This window comes from Ascaphus truei, chromosome 4, assembly GCF_040206685.1.
Source record: "Ascaphus truei isolate aAscTru1 chromosome 4, aAscTru1.hap1, whole genome shotgun sequence".
Lineage (NCBI taxonomy): Eukaryota > Metazoa > Chordata > Amphibia > Anura > Ascaphidae > Ascaphus > Ascaphus truei.
Window position 1 is genome coordinate 127230927 of NC_134486.1, and position 25467 is coordinate 127256393.

The 25467-nt window shown below is 46.3% G+C and overlaps 1 protein-coding gene across 2 annotated transcripts in view; it reads left to right on the forward strand.

Moving 5' to 3' along the window:
* The window catches only part of AKAP12 (A-kinase anchoring protein 12), a 161258-nt gene that overhangs the window by 113685 nt on the left and 22106 nt on the right, over positions 1-25467 (forward strand). For both annotated transcript variants that reach the window (XM_075596572.1, XM_075596573.1), the window contains exon 3: positions 7312-7429. In XM_075596572.1, the coding sequence (XP_075452687.1) occupies positions 7312-7429 (118 nt within the window). The remainder of the gene's footprint in view (positions 1-7311; positions 7430-25467) is intronic.

Here is a 25467-nt window from a genome sequence, read left to right on the forward strand (position 1 = left end):
ACGCGCACAAACAAACTAAGTAACATATCTCTGGAGTTGCAATATCATAGAAAAGAAAGATCACTACAGGGAAATTAAAAAAGTTTTTATTTTGTAACATAATATATCCAGGATGTTACCTTTAATATAAAAATTAGGCTAACCAAAATGTCATATCAACTAGATCAAAGATCAAAGGTTTTTAAATAATAATAATAATTATTATAATAATGTCAATAATTGTTTTTGTTGTTGTATATAAATGTATAATTATTATTTGCTGCGGGGCAATGCTTGCTCCTACATTCTCTCCAAATACTGTAGCTCATTATCCCTTTCATCTATTTACTGCCCTGTCTGTTTATATACTATTCCCTTTGCTATTCTTTCTGATTCTATCTCATCAGCCTTAGATTGTTATATGGGAATTTACATCTGTGTTAAGCTCATGGAAGCTTTGTAAATCAGTATTGCTGACCTAAGGAAGAGAGGAGAACTCTCAAAAGCTTGTCTATAATATCTAATGTTAGTTCAAATAAAAAAGGTATCGCCTAATTCTGAAGTGCTCATTTATTCTGCACTATCGCTACTAGACTAACACGGCTAATTCTATTTGGGACTAATATACTAATGTATATGCATAATATAATATAATAATCTGGACCTATATCAAATTAAGGCTGCGTCCATAGTGCAGGAGACATAGCTCGCGCCGAAAACCAACACTAGGACGCCAATGCATTTGTGCATAGTGTGCTCGCGAGCGGGGTGACCGGCACTTCACGCGAAAAGCAAGTTTGAATTTCCCGCGTGACGGACGGGTGACGTGAGCGGTTCACCCAATGAGGGACAGGGATTTCCTTTCGTATTGTCTGCGCTTATTAGATTGTAAGCTCTTCGGAGCAGGGACTCCTTTTCCTAAATGTTACTTTTATGTCTGAAGCACTTCTCCCCTTTATGTGTTATTTATATTATGTGTTATTTATATGATTGTCACGTATATTACTGCTGTGAAGCGCTGTGTACATTAATGGCGCTATATAAATAAATCAATAAAGAGTTATGTCTTGCACACCTATACATGTATAATATAAGCAATATACTTGCGATTTGAGGTACCGGTGCTCCGTGGTTCAGGGAAAAAACCTGTCTGGTGTCATTTCAAAGTATATGAACAAAGTGGAGGATCCAGGGCACTACGGATTTGTAGAAAAGAAATTCTGTGCCTAGAATAAATGTATTTTCTACAAATCCGTGGTGCCCTGGATCCTCCGCTATATAAATAAAGACATACAGTTAGTCCTCGTTTTACGACGCTTCGTTTTACGACGAATGGCTTATCCGACGCTGTCCAATGCATCCCTATGGCTGGTTTTACGACGCCGAAATGGCTTATCCGACACTCTTACGACGCTTTGCAAAGTTGCAACATTATGTCAATCAGAAAGCTGCAGTCAGAGAAATCATCCAGATCAGTCTGTGTGAAGGTTTTGTGGTATATTTATGCCTTTTAACATGTCTAACAGTTTTATTATACAGTTCTGGATTCAATAAATAGAATCTTTACATCATAATGTATGTGTGTGCAGCATAATCTTATTGTTTGAGTAAAATATTTTGTGTATTTTAGCATTAAAAATGCCTTCAGGAACAGAACATTTAATTTAAACAGTGTTCCTATGGGAAAACGGGTTTCGCTTTACGACGCTTCGCTATCCGACGCCATTTTGAGTAACGCATTGCGTCAGATAACCGAGGACTGCCTGTACATACATTGTATTATTATAATTTCCTGTACTGTATTGCCTTTGTAAAGCGCTGAGTACACTGTGAGCGCTATATAAATAAAGACATACATACTTCTAAAAATAAGCCACCTGCACAGATATGTTATGTTAGCAGTGTTCGAAAACTTACAGATTGTAGGGAATATTGAAGTGTTTCATGGGCCGCCGACAGGGGGGACAGAAGGGACAGGTGTCCCGGGCCCGGAGGCTGCGGGGGGACAGGCCCGGCTGCTGGTTGTGGCCTCTCCCCGGCTCTCTCTCTGCTGCGTGCAGGCCTGTGTCCCGAGTTTCCATCTCTGGCGCGTGACGGCCATCTCTGATGTCAGCACGCCGGAAGTAAGATGGCTTCCGGTGCGCGCCAGCATGAGAGGAGGCACAGAGCGCGGTGACGACGGAAGCACGTGGGACACACGGCGGGAGAGGCCTGCAGGCAGCTGATGGAGAGCCGGGGCCTGGCCGCGACCGGCAGCCGGGCCTGACCAGAGGTCGGGCCCAACTTGCAGTGCCAGCCGGGCCCCCGCAGCTTCCGGGCCTGATCTGAGATCATCCCCAAGGCAAGTCTTTTTTCAATATATGTATTGGGGGGGGGGGGGAATGGTTGGATTTTAATATATCTTGGGGAAGCAGGGGGATTTTAATATGTAATATGAGGGAGGGAAGGAGGGAGGAAGAGTGAAATGCAGGGGAGAGAAATACTTGCGAGGCGAGGTGGGAAGTGAGAGGGGGTGATTGAGGAAGAGGGAGTGAGATGGAGGGGAGAGGAATACATGGGAAGAGGGGAAAATAGAGGGGGCACGTAGGTGTGAAATTTTAACGCAATACCGCCAAAGTAACTAGTCCTGGGCCCCGAGAAATCTGTCAGCGGCCCTGACCACCGATAAAGTCTTTGGGGACAAGTTTGAGAACCACTGGCCAGAAGCATTTTTGCAAAAGCCCCATAGATCATGTTAGTGACAGGTAGACTCTCTAATGCTGGAGGGGCCTCTAAAACATCACAGAACACATGATGTGTATGCATCGCACTCCCCTGTTACACAATAAGGTGGAAAATGTGAAGCGTGTTTGAATGCAAATTCTGGGATTAAATTGCAGTTTTCGGCGAGATCCTCTAAACTCCGAGATTGCTTTTCCGAGCCGTCTGACACAAGGCACTGGGGTTTCCGTGTCAGGCCGCACGGATCGGCCATGTCGGGGGTTTATAGACTATGCCCCATAATCTTAAAAGGTGTAACTGTATTATGTTAGAGTAGTGATCCTGACAAATAGCACTGGTGATGCAGAATGTCTCGTAAAATGGTTCCCACTCTCTTGTAGTTTACATGTAGTTAATCTGCAAGATACTTCTCTAAGCTGCTATCCTCCTCAGTCAATGTCAGAGGTTGCTGTAAGACTATATCGATGGCGTTCAGAGCCACTCACCTCAAAATCGCAGCCTTATAGTATGTATACAGCTACCGCTTGGAAAAGTAAGAAAAGCTGACACTGCCACATTAAAATGCCCCGTCGACGATCGCTTCGCGTTTTCCGCTTTGTCAAGACTCTTGGGCCCAAGAGTTTTGACAAAGCGGAAAACGCGAAACGATCGTCGATATAGTCTTAAGGCAACAGCAACCTCTGAAACTGACTGAGGAGGATAGCAGCGTAGATGCCGGACTCACTTCCATGTACAGCTCTGCGTAACAGAGATATATAACTGGTACATCGGGGGCGAAAGGCATTCTATAAATACCAACAATAACTCGCATACCAACAAGAGAGTATATATGCCTATTAGCGTGCTGTTACCAGAGTGTGTACATTTTACTCTAGCTGCGATCACAGAGGTTAATGCCTTTATATGCTGGGGCTTGAGCATTGCTGCTAACACAGCAAGCTTTAGCCACTAACACATACCAGGAGGATCAGCAGCACAGCTGTAGATGATCTGCTCTTCATTTGTTAGCAGAGCCATGTAACTTTGATCCGGAGGTTCATACAATTACCTACTACTACAGCATTCACTGCGGTTTAAGGCTATATCATACAGCATTAGACTAGATATACGATCTGCGTCCATTATACCATCTACTCCTCTCCCCGGCCAGGGGGGAGTACAATCATTCATACACAAAAACCTCGGCTTCTAAATCTGAGGATATTAAGCAATTAGACCAGGGGTGGGGAACCTTTTTTCTGCCAAGGGCCAGTTGGATATTTATAACATCGTTCGCGGGCCATACAGACACAGGCAGGCACACAGAAAGGCACACAGCAGTCACAGATCCCCCCCTACCTCTGGTAGTTGCTGCTGCTGCTGGGGGGATCGTGTATGGCGGCTGCTGGCGTACGTGCGGGGGGGGAACTGCTGGGGCAGTGCGGGGACTGCTGCGGGGGGACGTACGGTGACTGCTGGGGCTAGTACAGTGGCTGCTGGGGATCGTGTAGGGCTGCCGGCGCCGCATACCACCTCCCAATCGGGCGCGCGGCGGCCATTTTTTTTTAAATTAGCGTGACCCCGGTTATAGCAGTTGCCTTAGCTGAGCCAGACCAAATGATTTCGAGGGCCTTATATGGCCCTCGGGCCTGACGTTCCCCACCCCTGAATTAGACACTGCCACCTATATAGACTGACAATAGGGGTCTATTCACAAGTAGCGATCCGCTACCACTGGCATGGTTCCAGTATTTAGTCATATTTTCATCCCATTCTATGCACCATTTATTTTAAATAGTTTATTTGAATAAAGATTAATTTAATATTGACATTCACAACTAGTGATAACTGAGTGCTATATAGAACTGAGTTCTTTTTCTTTTCTGGTTTATTGGTTATACAATTCTCAGTTTAGCACCTTATCCACATTACTAAGTATTTTTACTTTAGCTGAGCAGGGGTTCACCTATTTCCCCTTCCCTTTCCCCCCTTTTTTACCCGTGGTCTATTAGTCACCTAGTTATCTGGGAGCCCCCTAGCAGGGTGGAGTGGGCACTCTTATATGGACTCGTAGGGATCTTGCCTCTCATTGATTGTTGAACCTGGCCCTGGTGTTATGGGGCTTTAATCCAGGGATCCCAAATCTTATGGAATTTTGGAATGCTTTGATTTGGGATGGAGGTTAGTTTTCCCAAGGTATGTTTTTTAAGTGCGACTGGTTTACATAGGCCTGTTATATCGCATGCCTCCCTTACTAATTGAAACAGAATGGCAGAGGTAGGTTTCAGTTAAGATGATCAACTTATATAGATCATGTTACTTCTTGTGTAGCTAACAGCTCACAGATGTGAAATGCAGGTGGAAAGGGGCAATTTGATCCTAATGTCTTTATTCAGCTTTAAATGAGCCTTTTCAGCCCATGTGTTTGGGGGAAGTAGATGTCATCTTGGCACCTTTGATTAAATTAGCACTACATCTACAATTCAGATCTAGTGAAAATATGTCACTTAACTCTGCATAACAGGATTTGCTCCAGATATGGCTGAGTTTTACAGCATATTGCAGGGTTGTCTGTAAGGGGCTGACTGCAATACTCCAGATTTATTTATACAGCATCTAAAAGGACTGGAGAAAGCGGAATCATGGGTGGTTATTGAATTTGGGGGAATCTGCTCAAAATTAATCGGTAAACGGGACATAGAGATGCAGCGGACATTATTACCGTTGTTACCGCGAAATGATGATCAAAATAACGCGTTCAATAACACACTGCGTTATCTCCTTAAGCATTTCCAGTTTTTAATAGCTGTACTGTTAAATAACGCGTTGCTAGTGGTAACGGCTGCTACATCTGTAATTAGGTCAATAATCGTGGAGCTAGGTTGGAAAAGGCTTGTGGCTGAGGGAAGGGTCTGATTGTAGGGCAGGAAAGATAGGACAATTGAAATATTGAAGCAAAGGAGAAACACTGGGCCAAGCTGTTTTTATTTTAATCTGGGGACAGGTAGACCTGTCTCTTTTGAATCATTGGACTGTGACGGCGGTGTGTATGAGAACAGGCGTAAGCTCCGTAGGGAACGGGAACGGGGGGAACTGGAAAACCAGAACCGCCAGGAACCCCTTAAGGCGGCGTCCCAGCTGGCGCTGACCGCGCTCATGCTTGGAGAGCGGTGACGTCACCAGCTCTCCAAGAATGAGCGCTGGGTGTCCTTGCTATTTCGCAAGCGCGTGCAGAGAGGGGCGGGGGGGGGGGGTGTTGCAGGCAAGTTGAGCGTGGTTCAAAGTCAGTTTTTTTTTTAATGTAAGCGCCAAGCGTGGGTGAGCGTGAGCGGGGACAGCTACATTTAAATTGCTAGAAGTAACCTCGCCAAGCACCGCGCGGTCAGCACGGTCAGCGGTAGCGTGGCCGCAGCATTAGTCAATTTACCTGTACAGTAAAGGGTTTCTTAGTTCTTAGTGGACTGATGCTTTTGCTCTGTACACTGCTAACGTTCTAAAGTGCCGGGCCTGGAATTTTAGTTGGCTCAAGTCAGTCAGCCTTTCTATACAAGGGCCGCGCACGCACGGCAGGGAGAGGGGAGCCGGCAGACAGCGGCGAAGATGAGGAAAATCATCTTTTCGTACTGCTACCGGCGCTGAATGTATGTATATGTGTGTGTGTATATATATGTATGTATACATGTGTGTGTGTATGTGTGTATGTATGTGTGTGTCTGCATAAATCTAATAATTTTTTTATTTTTACCAATGTTTTTTTTTTTTAATAAATCACACACACACACACACGAAAAGCATGCGGCACGTGCACGCGCGTTCGCATAGGCACGCATGGCCGCATGCAGTATATAACAGCCCTAATACTCTTCTGTAGTTGACTACCTATGCTTACCAATACATGTGGGAAATCGTAAGATAATGGGTGTGATTTATTCAAATCCGGATGCAAAATTACTGCACACGATTTATCACAGAACAAAATCCCTTTGTTTTCAATGTGAGTGTTTATCTCTTGTATATTTGATGCCTTTTTTTGCTTTAGTTTTGCAACCAGGAGGCGTAGATACATAGATCCCAGTATTTGTTTGTACTTATATAGCACAGTACTTCACGGAATGCAAACATTTCTAATGCAAGCCCAGGTCCGCTGACAGCCTTTCCCGGGGTCCGGGACAGAGTGTTGGACCTGGGCTCTGGGCAGCTGAGCAGGGGAGGGGATATAGTTTACCTAGCTGGAGAGAATGGCCAGTGGCCAGGTAGAGCCCCGCAGTGGAGAGGAACTTGAGCCCCGCAACACGAAAGTTGGGAAGGACTTCCCAGTGGGGTGATCTTTTGTCAAAAGACTGGACCCAACTGGCGGTGAGCGGGTTGGTTAGTGTGGGCCCGCAGTGGAGAGGCGCTCTGGCCCTGCTGCATATGGAGGCCCCCGGTGGTCGGACACAGAACTTGGGGCCGAACTTCCTGCATTAGCTGGCCTGGTCCCCCATAGCAGCCGGGCCCGGGACACTTATCCCGGCTCTCTCCCCCTGCCGGCAGCCCTGTGTAAGGCTACGTGATGTCAATACACAATTGCATTTTTTTTTGTCTGTGAAACATGTTTGTGCGAAATGTAAATGTACATCTTTGCTTTTGCAGCTTTTACATAATAACGGTAAAATCGCCATCATCAATGGGATTGCAGAGGAAGAGGTAGAGTTCGCTGTCCAGGCCGAGGATATAAACGGACATCAGGAAGAAGCACCTGCTACAGATGGTAGGCAAGATATTCCACTAAAGATAATCACAACATATTAAACACTAGCTGGCTTGAATTTACTGCGTGCCGGTGTTTAATATTTGAAGCACGTATCACTTTTCTTTGCTGTGTTTTCTACAGGTTGTATTTGATGTGGACATTCTGTGCTGCTGAGGTTTGCACCGCAGAACTGTGCTTAGAAGGGATTACATCTGTGCTTCAGCCTCTACTAATGAAGGGCTGAAAGTGGCTCCTTCATATACTTGCTTTACCACAGTTTAAAGCTAAAATAATATATTTGATTAAAAACATGTATTTTACAACATGAAGGGCAGTGTTAGTTAAAGTGCATTAGCAAGTATCGTTCCTTAAAGGTGCAATCCCACATAGTCGGGACAGTTGAATGTATGAATGGGGAAGTCATTACCCTTATCCCAACCTATCTTCATCGGAGGTGCAATAAAGTTAAAAGGAGGTGGAGAGGGGGGTTCTGGCTGTACGAAGACTTGCTGATCACACAGTGACATCACACACAGGAAATCAAACCCCTCCCAAGTAACTTTAACAAATAGATTACAAATACTTATAGGCAGGGAGGCCAAAAATATTAAATACTTATGAGCCAGACATAATTTTTAGGCGACAGCGTTTAGTTAGGTGCACGGTGAGGGGATTGGCTAACCCTTCCTCCTCCATACCTCCCAGGACATACTTGAAAACGAGAGGCAACTCTCAATGTATTACTTCCTGGTAAAACATTGTATAAATATCTGTCTGCCGCTCTCTGTCACTGAGTGTGTGTCACGGTGTATCTGTGACACACACTCTCATACAGACAAACACTCTAGCAAACACACTCTCTCATACAGAGACACACACTCATACAAACACTCATACAAACGCACTCATACAGACACACACACTCATACACACTCTCTCATACAGACACACTCTCTCTCTATTACAGACACCCACTCTCTCTCTCCTCTCTCTCTCCTAGAGACACACTCCCTCTCATACAGACACACTCCCTCTCATACAGACACACACTCTCTGATACAGACACACACTCTCTGATACAGACACACACACTCACAAACACACTCATACAAACACACTCATACAAACACACACTGTCATACAGACACACTTTCTGTGATAGAGACATACTCTCTCTCTCTCTCTCTCTCTCTGATACAGACACCATCTCTCTCTCTTTCATACAGACACACACACACTCTCTCTCTAGGACATGCCTGCCGTGCACGATCCCACACCCGACCATCCGTTCTGACAAGCCAGGTCTGATAAGTGCATGTTTAAATGTGCCACTACACTGCCTAGACTGGCTGCTCCGACGCGCCATCTTTAAATGTCTCATGTGGGACACTTAAAAATGGCGCGTTGTAAAACATTTGATGGGGAAGGCTACTATACTGATATAAGGTATTGCTTATGGTTGATTGAGAACCTACGGAAGGGTATTTAAAAAAAAAAAGTCGGTCCTGGTGGGCGGTGGGGAGGGGGGTGTGGGTGCGCCACCGCCCCCCTTCACTCCCCCGTCCCCCCCTTCTCTGTCCTACTCCTCTTCTGTTTTTTCCCTTTTTCTCTCTTATTTTTCTTCTTCATCTATCTCAGATATTATACCCGTAATGTTGAGCTGCTTCCAACTTAACGATTAGGGTGAAGAAAAAAAAGGGGTTATAGTTATAAAGTTGGGAGCAAGTTTGTTTTTCTGTTAAGAGCCGGGTTTGTTTCCCCGCCCCCCCCCCCCAAAAAAACAAAACATTGGGTGTTCATGCGTAATCGGCTCTTCGATATCATAATCTTATTATTGCACAATGTAAAAATGCTGATTACTTGTATGCTCAATAAAAAATGTTGTGAACAAAAAAAAATGGCGAGTTGGAGCGGCCAGTCTAAGCAGTGTAGCGGTCCCGCGCGACATTTAAACATGCACTTATCAGACCTGGCTTGTCAGAGTGGGAGGTCGGGCGCGGCAGACCAGGCTTGACGGGTTGGGTGTGCGGAGGACATCGAGGCGAAATGTCCTGCTGCAAGTTGCCTTGTGGCAACATGTCCCGGTGGCAGAATGCCAACGACGCTTTGGTCGCGGCCAAATGTCCCATTCCGCTCTCTTAAACAGATGCACACTCGCGCAGGCGCCGACGCCCACACAGATGCCCGCGCCCACACACACATTCTCATACAGACACATACAGACACACTCATTCTCATTCAGACACACTCATTCTCATACAGACACACTCATTCTCATACAGACACACTAATTCTCATACAGACACACTCATTCTCATACAGACACACTCATTCTCATACAGACACACTCATTCTCATACAGACACACTCATTCTCATACAGACACACTCATTCTCATACAGACACACTCATTCTCATACAGACACACTCATTCTCATACAGACACACGCACTCTCATACAGACACACGCACTCTCATACAGACACACACACTCTCATACAGACACACACACTCTCATACACACACACACTCTCATACACACACACACACACTCATACAGACACAAACACACTCTCATACAGTCACACACACTCTCATACAGTCACACACACTCTCATACAGTCACACTCTCTCTCACTCATACAGACAGACACACTCATACAGACAGACACTCTCATACAGACAGACAGACAGACACACTCATACAGACAGACACACTCATACAGACAGACACACTCATACAGACAGACACACACACACACACAGACACAGACAGACAGACAGACGGACACACACTCAAACAGACAGACACACACTCAGACAGACATACACACACTCAAACAGACATACACACACTCAAACAGACAGACAGAAAGACAGACAGACACACAGAGAAAGACAGACAGACACATACAGAAAGACACACACAGACAGACACAGACAGACAGACACACTCATACACAGACAGACAGACACACTCATACACAGACAGACAGACACACTCTCATACACAGACGACAGACACACTCTCATACACAGACAGACAGACACACTCATACACAGACGACAGACAGACACACTCTCATACACAGACGACAGACAGACACACTCTCATACACAGACAGACACACTCTCATATACAGACAGACAGACACACTCTCATACACAGACAGACAGACACACTCTCAGACAGACACACTCTCATACAGACAGACACACTCTCATACAGACAGACACACTCTCATACAGACAGACACACTCATATACACTCATATACAGACAGACTCACTCTCATAAAGACAGACTCACTCTCATAAAGACAGACTCACTCTCATAAAGACAGACTCACTCTCATAAAGACAGACTATCTCTCTCTCTCTCTCTCTCTCTCTCTCATACAGACAGACACACACTCTCTTATACAGACAATCTCTCATACAGACACACTCTCTCTTATACAGACACACTCTCTCTTATACAGACACCACTCTCATACAGACAGACACTCATACAGAAAGAGACACACACTCATACAGGCACACTCTCTCTCTCATACAGACAGACACACTCTCTCTCTTATACAGACACAATCTCTCATACAGACACACTCTCTCATACAGACACACTCTCTCATACAGACACACTCTCATACAGACACACTCTCTCATACAGACACACTCTCTCTCATACAGACACACTCTCTCTCATACAGACACACTCTCTCATACAGACAGACACACTCTCTCTCTCTCATACAGACACACACTCTCTCATACAGACACACTCATACAGACACACACACTCTCTTATACAGACACAATCTCTCATACAGACACAATCTCTCACACAGACACAATCTATCACACAGACACAATCTCTCACACAGAAACAATCTCTCACACAGAAACAATCTCTCACACAGACACAATCTCTCACACAGACACAATCTCTCACACAGACACACACACACAGACACAGACACTCTCTCTCTCATACAGACACACTCTCTCATACAGACACACTCTCTCATACAGACACACTCTCTCATACAGACACACTCTCATACAGACACACTCTCATACAGACACACTCTCTCATAAAGAGCACACTCTCTCTCTCATACAGACACACTCATACAGACACACTCTCTCATACAGACACTCTCATACAGACACACTCTCTCTCATACAGACACACTCATACAGACAGACACACACACATACAGACACACTCACATACAGACACACTATCTCTCTCTCTCATAAAGACAGACACACACTCTCTTATACAGACACAATCTCTCATACACACTCTCTCTCATACAGACACACTATCTCTCGCTCTCTCTCTCTCATACAGACACACTCATACAGACAGACACACTCTCTTATATAGACACACACTCATACATACACACTCATACAGACGCTCATACAGACATACACTCTCATACATACACACTCTTATACAGATACACACTCTCTCTCATACAGACACACTCTAGTTGTTTAACCCTTTCAGTGTGGAGGGGAGTTGGCCATCGGGTCGTATGTGAAAGGGAAGGGACATGACACCCCCCCCCCCCCCTTTTAAGTGTGGTACCCGATGGAGCGCGGATTACGTACCGCTAAAAAAAATAGCAGAGGCCAATGACGTACAGTGTACACCATAAGGGATTGCCCCTGGGGGGCCACTTTTCTTGACGTACATCATACATCATTAGGGCACGGAAGGGTTTAATGTGTGACATTAACAATCCATATGTGATTGTGTATCAACTTTACAACCCACCTAGGTGCATTATTGACATCTTCCAAAGAAGAAACCAGCATGTTTTCGAAAGTTCACATAAAGTTTCTCATTACATCAGAAATCTATGTTCACAGCTTCATGTACTGTACATTACATTGTGACTTACAGACAGCTTGACCTATAAAAAAAAGAGCGGGAAAAAACTAATATATATATATATATATATATATATATATATATATATATATATATATATATATAAAATGGAAATATTACTGTATGCTCATTTGCATGTCTTAGGCAGGTCTGCAACCCCGCCTTTCACCATTATCATCCAGCACACAGCACTTCCACTGCAGCAAGGGATTCTGGGAAATGACATGCAAATGAGCACACAGTGCCACTTTTGGCTTCAAAACCATTTTAAACATGGTTCCCTATAGGCTTAAGCTTGCTGCATGGTCACAGCTTTAAGCATAGCCAGGGTTAAGATGCATAGCCAGTAAACCCACCCACAGACAGCTTTTTCGACCTTAATGGGTCTCATCAGTGTGAGGTTGGTTACTGGCTATGCAAAGCTGAAGCAATGAGGATGGGGTAGTTACCAACCCCACACTGATGAGACCCATTAAGGTCGAAACGGCTGTCTGTGGGTGGGTTTTCTGGCTATGCATCTTAACCCTGGCAGTGCTTAAAGCTGTGACCATGCAGCAAGCTTAAGCCTATAGGGGACCATGTTTAAAATGGTTTTGAAGCAAAAAGTGGCACTGTGTGCTCATATGCATGTCATTTCCCAGAATCCCTTGCTGCAGTGGAAGTGCTGGCTGATAATGGTGAAAGGCGGGGTTGCAGACCTGCCTAAGACATGCAAATGAGCATACAGTTATATTTCCATTTGCTATTTGCTTTGCTGTGCAGGTTTTTTGTCACTTTTTTTACTCACCATAACTTAACTAAGAAGTGTATATATATATATATATGTGTATATATAAATATAAATATAATGGAAATATTACTGTATGCTCATTTGAATGTCTTAGCAGGTCTGCAACCCCGCCTTTCACCATTATCACCCAGCACACAGCACTTCCACTGCAGCAAAGGATTCTGGGAAAGGACATGCAAATGAGCACACAGTGCCACCTTTTGCTTCAAAATAATTTTTAACATGGTTCCCTATAGGCTTAAGCTTGCTGCATGGTCACAGCTTTGAGCACAGCCAAGGTTAAGATGCATAGCCAGCAAACCTACCCACAGACAGCCGTTTCGACCTTAATGGGTCTCATCAGACTGTTGGTTATACTGGCTATGCAAAAATGAAGCAATATATATATATATTATATATTCATAAGATGAATACTTCACCCACTTGTAGTATGATGAAAGAAAGACACAGCTGCTAGATGATCAAAAAAGTATAGTAAGGTCCAGTACAAAAAAACAACAACATTTCGCTGTGCTCTGAGACCTTCCTCAGGGTGGTGATGAAGTATTAATTGTATTTGATTTTTCTGATGCATGCACTTTTCTCTGATTATATCTGTTTGGAGTGCCTGTTATTGCTTACTTCAGCGGTGTGCAAACTGTGGGGCCGCTAGATTTTCTGGGGGAGGGGGGATGGGCGCGGCAGTTATAGAGGTCCCACGCTCTCCCCCCAGGCATTTAAATTAAATGGGACCGCGCAAGGCCTCTATAACACACTTCCCTTCCCGTCAAATGACGCTGCGGGGGTCACGGGATGTCATGTAACCATGGCGACGTGACGTCATTTGACGCCGGCGTCGAGAGGGGGGTGCGAGGTGCCGAGGAGAGCAGGCAGGGGTGCGCATGGGGAAAAGTTTGCGCAACCCTAGCTTACTTGATACTATACATTATAAAATACACATACACACCCAAAGGTGCACTTCTAATAATCTGGTAAAGCAAGGACCCACAAACACCGCTATTAAAAACCCAGTGGTATTAATAATCAAAAGGACACCGGTAGAAATTAAAAACGATGTCAAATGTAAGTGTTGATTGGAGCGATAAGCAAAGATTGCCAATGCAAGGATGTGCAACATACATTAAACCAGCGAGCAGTGAAGGTAACCACTGCCCCAAAGAGTTTACAATAACGCTTTCAAAATCGGCTTCGCCTTTACCCCCTTGAGTACCAACGGGGCCATCAACAGGCTCAAGGGATTGTTCTAGCTATTCTTTGTATTGTGGATACCAATGAGCATAGATGACAGGGTATAATTGTCCCTGCAAGCTCAGAACCAAAACCCACCACACCATATATATTTGTGCCAAAAGCAGGGCTACTGGTGTTTGTGTAAAGAACAAAAGACAAGAAGTCCCAATGCTACATCCAATATGAATAACAAAGAAGGGAGAGGGAGTGGGTGGTATGATACCTTTAATTGGACCAACAACTAGTTGATATGCTTCAAGGTGTCGAACCTCTCAGGGTCCTTCATCGGGTACCCTGAGAGGTTCAAAAGCTTGTAACATTTGAACTTGTTGGTCCAAAAAAGGTATCATACCACCTACTTCTTGTCTCTCCTTTGTTACTGCATGGAAGAAAGGACCAACACGGCTACCCACCCTTCTTTACATCCAATATGATTAATTATATATTAGATAACAGGGTATCAACAATTTAAAGTTGATTACGCGCCCCATTGAGTATGTGGTCAGAGTGCCAGTTGTTTATGTAGCAGGAAGAACATTGTGTGTAGTCAGGGACTTTAAACTTCCACGGTTATGTACAGGGTTTTGCTGGGATTCAGAGGAAGTTATTTGTGACTAAATAGCAGGAAATAATTCCACGATGATCAAATTTGACTAATTTGCCTCTGAATCATAGCACTCAACATGCTCATAAAATGAGAGGGAGAGGGCAGGAAGGACAAAGTTGAGATGAAGTTGTTCGTTGTTTTGTTCAGAGGTTGAAATATGTACAGGTTATCTGCAGTTGATGCCTTGTGGTGGAAATCGCCTTTTTTTTTTTAAATGTTTTGCCTTGCGATGATTATATGCCAAAAATATTAGTCAACCCACAAACGTATATATTTGAAAAAAACCCACAAACAAACATGTTTTTTACGCATGAGCCTCTGTGCATGTAGCTTGCAGCAGATTTACCATGTTCGTGTTGGTCAAAGGATACAAAAAGCTTACATTTGTGACCAAAAACGGTTATTCAAAATGTGCTATAGTACACCTTGCCTTTTCCATCTTTATCACATACATCAGTGTTTTTCAACCTACGGTTCCTAGGAACACTGGGGTTCTGCAGCCATCCCGTAAGGCAGGGGCGCGCAAACTTCTTGTTCTGCGTCCCCCTGCCTGTTCTTGCCCAGTGCTCGCGCCCCCCCCCCTTACCTGTGTACCAGAGTTAAATGACACAGCGGGGGTCATGTGACGTCACGTGACCCCGCGGCATCATCAGCCGGCGGAATCACGGTAAGTTAGTTACAGAGTTCCTGTGTGGTCCCCCGGCATTTTATTTAAATGTTTTGGGGAAGAGCGTAGGGCCTCTGTAACCGACACGCCCCCCCCCCAAAGTTGCGCTCACCCCTGTCTTAAGGGTTCCCTGCAATTTTCAGGTCATTTGAAAATTATATCAAATACAGAAGAATTTACAATGCAGTTAATCTCAGACGCGCTATTAGAGAGGGTTGGGGTTCCTTACAATGCATCTGATGTCACCAAATATTTTAAACAGGCAATAAGATATGCAGCACACACATAAATTATGATGTCAATATTCTATTTATTGAATCCATAACTGTATAATAAAACTGTACTGTACAGAATGAGCAATATAAAACACACAAAAAATCAATTATTGGAGGAAGGTGATAGGGAGGTATCTTGAAGGGATAGGGAAGAACTTCTTGGAGGTGATGTAGGTGGACTTGAAGAGTTGTGCCTCGTGAAGAAGCTCTTTAATGAAGTCTGGACAGAGCCTTTCCTTTTCTGCCTGTAGATCTCTCTATAGCAGCTGATTAGGTTGGACATCCCTCGACTGATTGAAGAACTGCGTTCAATGTTGGGTTCATTTTCCTCAAATATGGCCATGGCATTATCAATGTGCTTATATGCCTCAGACAACATTTTTGTTGTTAATGATTTACGAGGTTGTATATCTTGTGCAGATTGTTGTGCCTCTTCAGCTTCAATTTTTTCTTATTCTAATTGCAGCAGGTCTTCATTGCTCAACTCGTTTGAATGTGGTGCCAGATCTCTGCCCATTTGCACAACACTTTCAGTAACCTCTGCAACAGTCTCTGTACTGCCTTGGAAAGCTGAGACCAAGTCAGGGCACAATTTACACCAAACACCATTTAAATTGGTTTGTTTCACCTCATTCCATACCTCTCCGATGTTTCTTACTGCATGGAGAATGTTGTAACCCTTCCAAAATTATTTTAAGGTTGGACCTCCTTCCACATCAGTTGGTCGGATGGCCTTGGCAAATGTTTGCCTAAGATAGTAGGCCTTGAATGAAGCGATAACCCCATATCCATCGGCTGGATCAATGAGGTGGTGTTGGGAGGCATGAACACCACCATGTTTGGATGCAAGTGGTGCAGGAACACGGGATGGCCAGGAGCATTGTCCAGGAGCAGCAATGCTTTAAAAGCAACATTTTAGGTAATTCTACCGCGGGAATAAAATGGTGTTGGAACAAGTCCTCAAGCCTCCCTGTTACCCATGCCTTACGGTTAGACTTCCAAATCACTGGAAGTGTGGACTTTGCATAACCCTTAAATGCCCATGGGTTTTCTGCATGGTAAACAAGTAAAGGTTTTAGCTTTAAATCACCTGCAGCATTTGAACCAAACAGAAGCGTAGGTCTGTCCTTTGCAACTTTAAAACCAGGCATACAAGTTTCCTCCTTTGCAATCTAGTTTCTACTGGGCATTTTCTTCCAGTAGAGCCCAGTCTTGCCTACATTGAAAACTTGACGAGCGCAATAGCTACCATCCTCTATAATTTTGGCTAATTTAACAGGGAACGTTTTAGCTGCCTCCTCATCAGCACTAGCAGCTTCCCCAGTCACTTTAATGTTATGCAAGTTTGCCCTGTCTTGAAAACACATAAACCAGCCCCCACTTGCAGTGAATGTTTCATCCGTGGACCCTTCTCCATGCTGGTGCTTAATGTCCTCAAAAAGACTCAGAGCCCGGGCCTGAATTATGGCTAAACTAATGAGCACATGACGCTGGGATTGATCTTCCAGCCATATGATGAGGCGTTATTCTACCTCAGCAATATGCCCAGCACGTTGCCTTATTGTTGTGCCTTGCATAGGAGCTGAGCCCTTAATCTGTTCTAATATTCTTGCCTTATCTTTTAGAATTGTAATAATTGTTGTGCGAGGTATACTGTATCCAAGGCACGTCCGATTTCTGTATTGGTCTCTCCTTTCTCTGAGCGCTTTATGTTGACCTTTCCTTTGTATCGTCTGTATATTTCTTTTCACCAACTGTCCTTTTTTACTTAGAAAACCCCAAAAAGCTCCAGCACACACTGATTGATAGAGAAAACAAAAAGAGTCTCGGAATAAGCCAACATTTAATAGCGATAATAATAGAACAATAGGTATCACAAATAGGAATGCTTAATGACTATAAACACAGAATATATGGTTCTTAAAAAGCACAACAGTAGGGGGGGAAAAAACAGGGAAGGGGAGTGGGGAAAAACAAGGAAAACTGCTAACAAAAAAAAACACATATAAAGACAATGGGGAGGGTAAGAGGAGCAACGTTTCAGGGTAACGATCCTTTCCTCAGGCCTGTTCCCTTGGGTCCAAAAAAAAAAGTGGCTTTTACTTTGGAAGAGAGGAAGAGAGAGCAGCCTGATAATCATACAGAAAAAGGACGGTTTTAGTTTGACATATACTATTGCTTATACTGCAGATGTTTGATCAGGACTTTATTCTAAGCTGATTCTGAGTTGGCTATTCTGTGTCTTGTAGGGGAGTTAAGGGTTAAGGGAAGTACCTTGTGGTTCCGTTGGACCCAAGGGAACGGGCCTGAGGAAAGTGTCGTTACCGTGAAACGTTGCCCCTTGTCTTTATAGGTTTTTTTTTGTTAGCAGTTTTCCTTTTTTTCCCCACTCCCCTTCCCTGTGTTTTTCCCCCCTACTGTTGTGCTTTTTAAGAACCATATATTCTGTGTTTATAGTCGTTAAGCATTCCTATTTGTGATACCCATTGTTCTATTATTATCGCTATTTAATGTTGGCTTATTCCGAGACTCTTTTCGTTTTCTCTATCAATCAGTGTGTGCTGGAGCTTTTTTGGGTTTTCTTTGATCTTCAGTGGGGTTGTTTGGGCCCACTTAGTTCCGTCTGCACCCTGTACTTTATGAGTTTTTATTTTATTTAGCGTGCTGTCTATTTGTGTATATATTGTCCTTTTGTACTTGTTTCAATCAATTCTTTTCTATTTTTTCGGTAACTTGAGTGCTTGTTTTAAGCCCTTTTTTTCTTTTGTACTTTATAATATTTTTCCCTATAGCACCACCAGAAGCTTTATCTATTAGCTTTACTTCTGTTTTTTGGGGTACTCTTTACTTACTTGTTTGATTGTGTGTGTGTGTGTGTGTGTGTGTGTGTGTGTGTGTGTGTGTGTGTGTGTGTGTGTATATATATATAAGCGCAAGCTCCATAGCGTAATACTGTATAGGAAATTTAATGATGTATAAAAAAAGAAGGTCTCTTGGACTTGCACTCACAAGAAGACAAATATATTACAGCATTTATGAGATCAAATCTCAATAGTGGTGACGTCACTGTCAGGGTATTCAGCAGTCCGTTCGCCAGCGGGGAATAATCACCAGTCTGATGTATAATGAAATAGAAAGGCATGCACACTGCCAGTGTCACGATAACTGGGAGGCACCTGTGAGCTCAACCGTAGAGAGTTGCAAACACGGTCCTGAACAACTCCTCACCCACCGGACTCCAGCGGTGCTGTGCTCAGGGAGCTCCCTGCTTTCCCCCATTGGTAAAGTGTCCGTAAATCACCTGGAGGTGCTAGCTGCAGCCGTGACTTTGCTTTCGTGCCAGCGCACGAGAGTGACGTCACTACGTACAACGTAGCGTCCTGACGCGTTTCGTCACAAGCAGTGACTTCATCACTTCAAGCTGAAGTGCCTTGCCTGGGTGCTACTGGATGAAGGTTAAATAATCTTGTTGAAAAACTCAGACACTCACAAGAGTTTCAATGCAAGTAAAACAGTGATTTATTTGCAGGTAAACGCTTTTTTTAGCTATAACTCACACCTTAACTTCGAGAGTTATCTTGAAGTTAAGACTTGAATTAAAGACGAAATGTTGATCTGCACATAAATCACTGTTTTACTTGCATTCAAACTCCTTGTGTGTGTGTGTGTGTGTGTGTGTGTGTGTGTGTGTGTGTGTGTGTGTGTGTGTGTGTGTGTGTGTGTGCGCGCACACACGCATATACATGGGCGTCCGCAGAAATTTTTTCAGGGGGAGGGCATAATTTTAACGCCCAGTGCCCGGCGTAAAAGTGGTGGTGAGTGCACCGTGGCGAGCGAGCCCGACCAGCATAAGGGGGGTTCCCCCCCCCCCCCCCCCCGAGAAAATTTTGAAAAAAAGTGTGCAAATGGTACATTTTCAAGCAAATTTGAGAAAGCAGGTTAATAAAGCAATTGTGAAAGTGTAGTTATGACATCAAAAAAGAGCAGCTACTCAGGGTTGCCGGATCTGGTGGGTGCCTGTAGAACTTGCCATGTCACTCTGGCGCTTAAGTGCAGAAAGTCTTCTGCGTTAGGGGGAATTCCGCTTTCTCCCGTGTGAAGCTTGAGACTCAGATCTGGAAGAAAGCAGTATAGGTTATTTTGGTGTAGGTACAGTATAGGTACATGTATAGGTACAGTTAAGATATATAGGGTAAATAAGATATCCAGATCCAGAGTGTGAGACAGAGAGAGCGAGATAGGGTGACAGAGAGAGTGAGGCAGGGTGACAGAGAGAGCGAGGCAGGATGACAGAGAGAGGGAGGCAGGGTGACAGAGAGAGCGAGGCAGGATGACAGAGAGAGCGAGGCAGGATGACAGAGAGAGCGAGGCAGGGTGACAGAGAGAGGGAGAGGGGGAGACCAGAGGAGACATAGGGGGAGGTCCAGGGGAGGCTGTGGGGGGCCAGAGGAGGTCCAGGAGAGGTCGTGGGGGGACCAGGGGAGGCCATGGGGGGACCAGGGGAGGCTGTGGGGGGACCAGGGGAGGCCATGGGGGGACCAGGGGAGGCCGTGGGGGGACCAGGGGAGGCCGTGGGGGGACCAGGGGAGGCCGTGGGGGGACCAGGGGAGGTCATGGGGGGACCAGGGGAGGCCATGGGGGGACAATGGGAGGCCGTGTGGGGACCTCTGGAGGCCGTGGGGGGACCTCTGGAGGCCATGGTGGGACCAGGGGAGGTCTTGGGGGGACCAGGGGAGACTGTGGGGGGACCAGGGGAGGCCATGGGGGGACCAGGGGAGGCCATGGGGGGACCAGGGGAGGCCGTGGGGGACCAGGGGAGGCCATGGGGGGACCAGGGGAGGCCATGGGGGGACAATGGGAGACCGTGGGGGGACCTCTGGAGGCCATGGTGGGACCAGGGGAGGTCTTGGGAGGACCAGGGGAGGCCATGGGGGAACCAGGGGAGGCCGTGGGGGGACCAGTGAAGGCCGTGGGGGGACCAGGGGAGACCAGTGAGGTGGCCAAAGGAGGCCAGGGGAGAAGCATGGGAGGACATGGGACATTGCTACCTTGCTCTATGCTGAACATAAGAAATGGCAGCTTCACAGCTCAGAGCCTGGCTGCGAGCCAAAAAAAAAAATCCTGGCAAAGCGCCAGCCAATCAGGTTGGGGGGGGGGGGAGTCCGGCAGGGGAATTGTAGGGATCGTCAGCGGGTACAATCTGGTTGCCAGGGGCGACTGGAAGGATGTGTCAGCACTGCGCACGAGGATTTTTTATTTTTTTGACAGGCACGCCAGGACTGCGAGTGATCCAGGAGGGGCAAGCGCCCCCCCCTTACCCCCCCCTGCGGACACCCATGCGCATATATGCATATTTTAAGTTATGGTGGGTGAAAAAGGCGACAAAAAACCTCCACCGTCAGCATATAGCCAATAAATAATATCACTTGTGAGCACATTCACATGTCTAAGGCTGCGGTCCCAGTCATAACTGTGACACGCGCGCCCGGCGGGGGGGCGGGGCGTGCACAGCGCTAACCGCGATCTGCGGTCTCCAGGAGAAGAGGGAGCTTGCGACGGGACGGGGCGTGGTCGGGGATTTGCAGGGGCGTGGCCATCACGTCACGTGTCAGGTTCGCCCTCATTGGGTGAACCGCCGGTGGGGGCGTGGCCACGCCTCCGTCGCAAGTTTTAAACTCAATTTCATTGAGTTTAAAAAATCTTGCAGTAGGGCGCAGCTGCACCTTCAGCGTGAAGGTGAGTACTGGGCCTTTCCCCATTGAGGGGCGGTGCTTACGCGCACAGCGCACGCCGAGCCGTGCGCTGTGGCAGTGACTGGGACCGCAGCCTAAGGCTGAGCTCAGATAGGCTGCTACGCTACCCCGCATCCGCGCCTCTTTGCTGGGCGATGTGTGCTCATCCCCAGCAGACAGAAAGATGCGATTGGAGGCGGGACCACGTCAGCCATTGAATAAAAAATAAGAAACAAAGTGTGTGTGTTTGTGATTGGCTGGCAAAGTACATGTGATGCGGCTGCTGCTTGAAATCACAACTTCAGTTGTCTTTTTCAAGTGTCGTTTTCAGTTTGAAAACTCCCATCCACCAAAGCGAAAGAGTGGCGAACGTGCGCACGCACGTAGCATCGTAGCCTGTCTGAACTCAGCCTCAGACAGGTCTGCAACCCTGCCTTTCAACCATTATCACCTATCATACAGTGATTCCACTGCAGCAAAGGATTCTGGGAAATGACATGCAAATGAGCACACAATGAGTCACCTTTTGCCTGAAATCCATTCACATGGAACCCATATAAGCAAATGCTCTGCTGTTCACACAGCTTTTAAGCACAGCATGGGATTAGATGCAAAGCCAGTCAAACCACTCACAGACATGTTTCAACTTTAATGGGTCTCATCAGTGTGAGGTTGGTTGTACTGGCGTTGCAAATTGGCCTTGAAAATTGTTTATTTGCATGTAATTTCCCATAATCCCTTGCTGCAGTGGAAGCACTGTATGATAGATGATAATGGTTGAAAAGCAGGGTTGCCGACCTGTCTAAGGCTGTGGCCCCGCTGCCTGTCAGCACGCCCGCACTGCACTGCATGCAGGCGGCGCGCTGAGAGGCAATTGACCGCTACTGCGGTCTGTAGTGAGCGGGGGGGGGGGCGTGGTTTGAGCGGAGGGTCCGTTCGTCCACCTCCCCCCGTCTGTCCCCCCTCCCCCTCGGTCCGTCCGTCCCCCACACACATACATACATACATACATACATACATACACACATACACACTTCCCCCCCCTACCTTTTGGAGGTGGGGGAAGCTCACTCCAGCCCCCGGCGCTGATAGGCTCACCAGCGCACCACATGACGCGTTACCGCTTGGGATCGCAATCCTCTTGCATCCCCTGGCGGCTGATGTGTCACAGCGCGTAGTGAGCCTCATCGGAAGGAGGCAGCAGGGACAGACAGGCAGAAGGTAAGGGGCTGGTGGCCCGCGCGCACGCGGCCGTTCGCATTGGGGCCTAAGGCTAAGGCCCCGCTCCCTCAGTCAGCGCGCCCGCACTGCATGCAGGCAGCGCGCTGACAGGCAATTGACTGCTCGCTACCTGCGGTCTGTAGGGAGCAGAGCCGGAGCGGGGGGGGGGGGGGGGCATGGTTCGAGCAGAGGGCTCTCCGTGCTGTCCCCTTCCCCGTCGGTTCAACCGGCTCACCCAGTGTTGGGCTGCTGTCCCCCCCACACACCCCAGCGCTCAGTACCCATGGGGGGACAGCAGCCCAACACTGGGTGAGCCGGTTTTCGGCGGGGGAGGGGGAAGGGCATGGCACGGCCAAAACGGCAGCAGACAGGATTCCAGCCGGAGCCGTCATGCTTTTGCACAGACCCCCCCCCCCCCCCAATCTGCTGCTGCCGCCGTCTCTCCTCCCCAGGGAGAAGACGAGCTCAGCAGCCAGAGCTGGCCGCAACCTCCCCAGCACTCCCTCCTCCCCCTTGCCTCCTCATTGGCTCCCTGCCGCACCACGTGACGCGTCGCCGCTTGGGATCACGATCCTCGTGTATCCCCTGCTGGCTGACGCGTTGCAGGGAGGGGGGACTGGGGCCGGCTCTGGAGGAACTCATGTCCGGTGAGTAACGCGCACGCGTCCGCGCGGGTCGTCTGAAGCAGCGGGACCCTTACTTAAGACATGTGAATGTGCTCACAAGTGATATTCTTTATTGGCCACACACACACACACACACACACACACACACACACACACACACACACACACACACACACACACACACACACACACACACACACACACACACACACACACACACACACACTGCTATCTTGTAGCATCACAAGTTCCTGTGCCAAAGATAAAAGTGATTTGTACTGTTGTCAGAAGGAATTGGCACAGGAATTTGAATCCAATACACACTTCAAAAGGCATTGCCAGGGCCTCTAGATTACACCTCTAACATCTTCTGTTTTTTTTAACAAGTTGCAATAGATTTTCCAAGTTTTGCAAGCTTTGGCCCATAAGGCTAACTATGAAACGTTGAATAACAAATATTACAGAAGGTGCATTTCATTCCTACTTAATGTAGGTTAAAAACTCCAGTTGCAGTAATAAGGACTGAGTTCTGAAGTAGTATTTCTCATGTGATCAGGCAATTGGAAGTCAGTTCCACTTTTTCTAACCCCCAAATATTATATTGTATGTCTGTATTGTATGGCTTCCGATCAAATCCCGCATCTCGCGCTCAATTCTCCTCCTCACTTTTAAAGCTTTACACTCTTCTGCCCCCCTTACATCTCAGCCCTAATTTCTCGTTATGCACCATCCCAACTTTTGCGTTCCTCTCAAGGATGTCTTCTTTCTACCCCCTTTGTATCTAAAGCCCTCTCCCGCCTTAAACCTTTTTCAGTGACTGCCCCAGACCACTGCGGTCTGGGGCAGTGTATATAATGTATACCTTGTTCATTTATGTAACTGTATTTGTAACCATGTATTATTTTGTTTTACTCTGTGCCCAGGACATACTTGAAAACGAGAGGTAACTCTCAATGTATTACTTCCTGGTAAAATATTTTATAAATAAATAAATAAATACTGGCATGCCCTTCCCCTCAGTACCCGACTAGCACCCTCTCTATCCACCTTTAAGACCCACCTTAAGACCCACTTGCTTAAAGAAGCACACGAATAGCACTGTGAACATTCTGAACACATGATACATAAAGCTTGGTCCCCTGCAGACGCACTTACCAGAACTCCCTCCTACTGTCTCTGTACGTTCTCCCTACCTACCAATTAGACTGTAAGCTTGTCAGGGCAGGGACTCTTCCTTAATGTTACTTTTATGTCTGAAGCACTTATTCCCATGACCTGTTATTTATATTATCTGTTATTTATTTGATTACCACGTGTATTACTACTGTGAAGCGCTGTGTACATTAATGGCGCTATATAAATAAAGACATACAATACAAAATATCAGTAATATGGACCCTAAGGCCCGTAATATAGTAGACGCGCTCCGCCGTGCGCGGCACTTATAGTTGGCTGTGGATAGCCAGCCGTCCTATACTAGGGCCGCACACGGCAGTGCGCGTGGAGTCGTCCGACAGGGGGAAGACTCCGAAAAGTAAGTTTTAGCGCCGCTACCGCAGCTGTAATGTATGTGTGTTTGTGTGTTTGTGTGTGCACAATGTTAATAAATAATTTATTCTTACACAACGTGTCTTTTTTTTTAATTTAAAAACTATATAATAAATTAATAACTCACACAATCTACACACACACAAACACACAGACCGCTGCAAACCTGTCGCTCCCGGCAGCACGGACCGTACACGCAAAAAGTGTGCGTCACGTGTTCGCGCCCGCACCTACTATAGAACAAGCCTTAGACTTTGAGCTAAGAAGTGATTACAGGCATACCCCGCTTTAAGGACACTCACTTTAAGTACACTCGCGAGTAAGTACATTTCGCTCAATAGGCAAACGGCAGCTCGCGCATGCGCCTGTCAGCACGTCCTGAACAGCAGTACCGGCTCCCTACCTGCACCGAAGCTGTGCGCAAGCGGGGAGACTATAGAGCCTATTACACA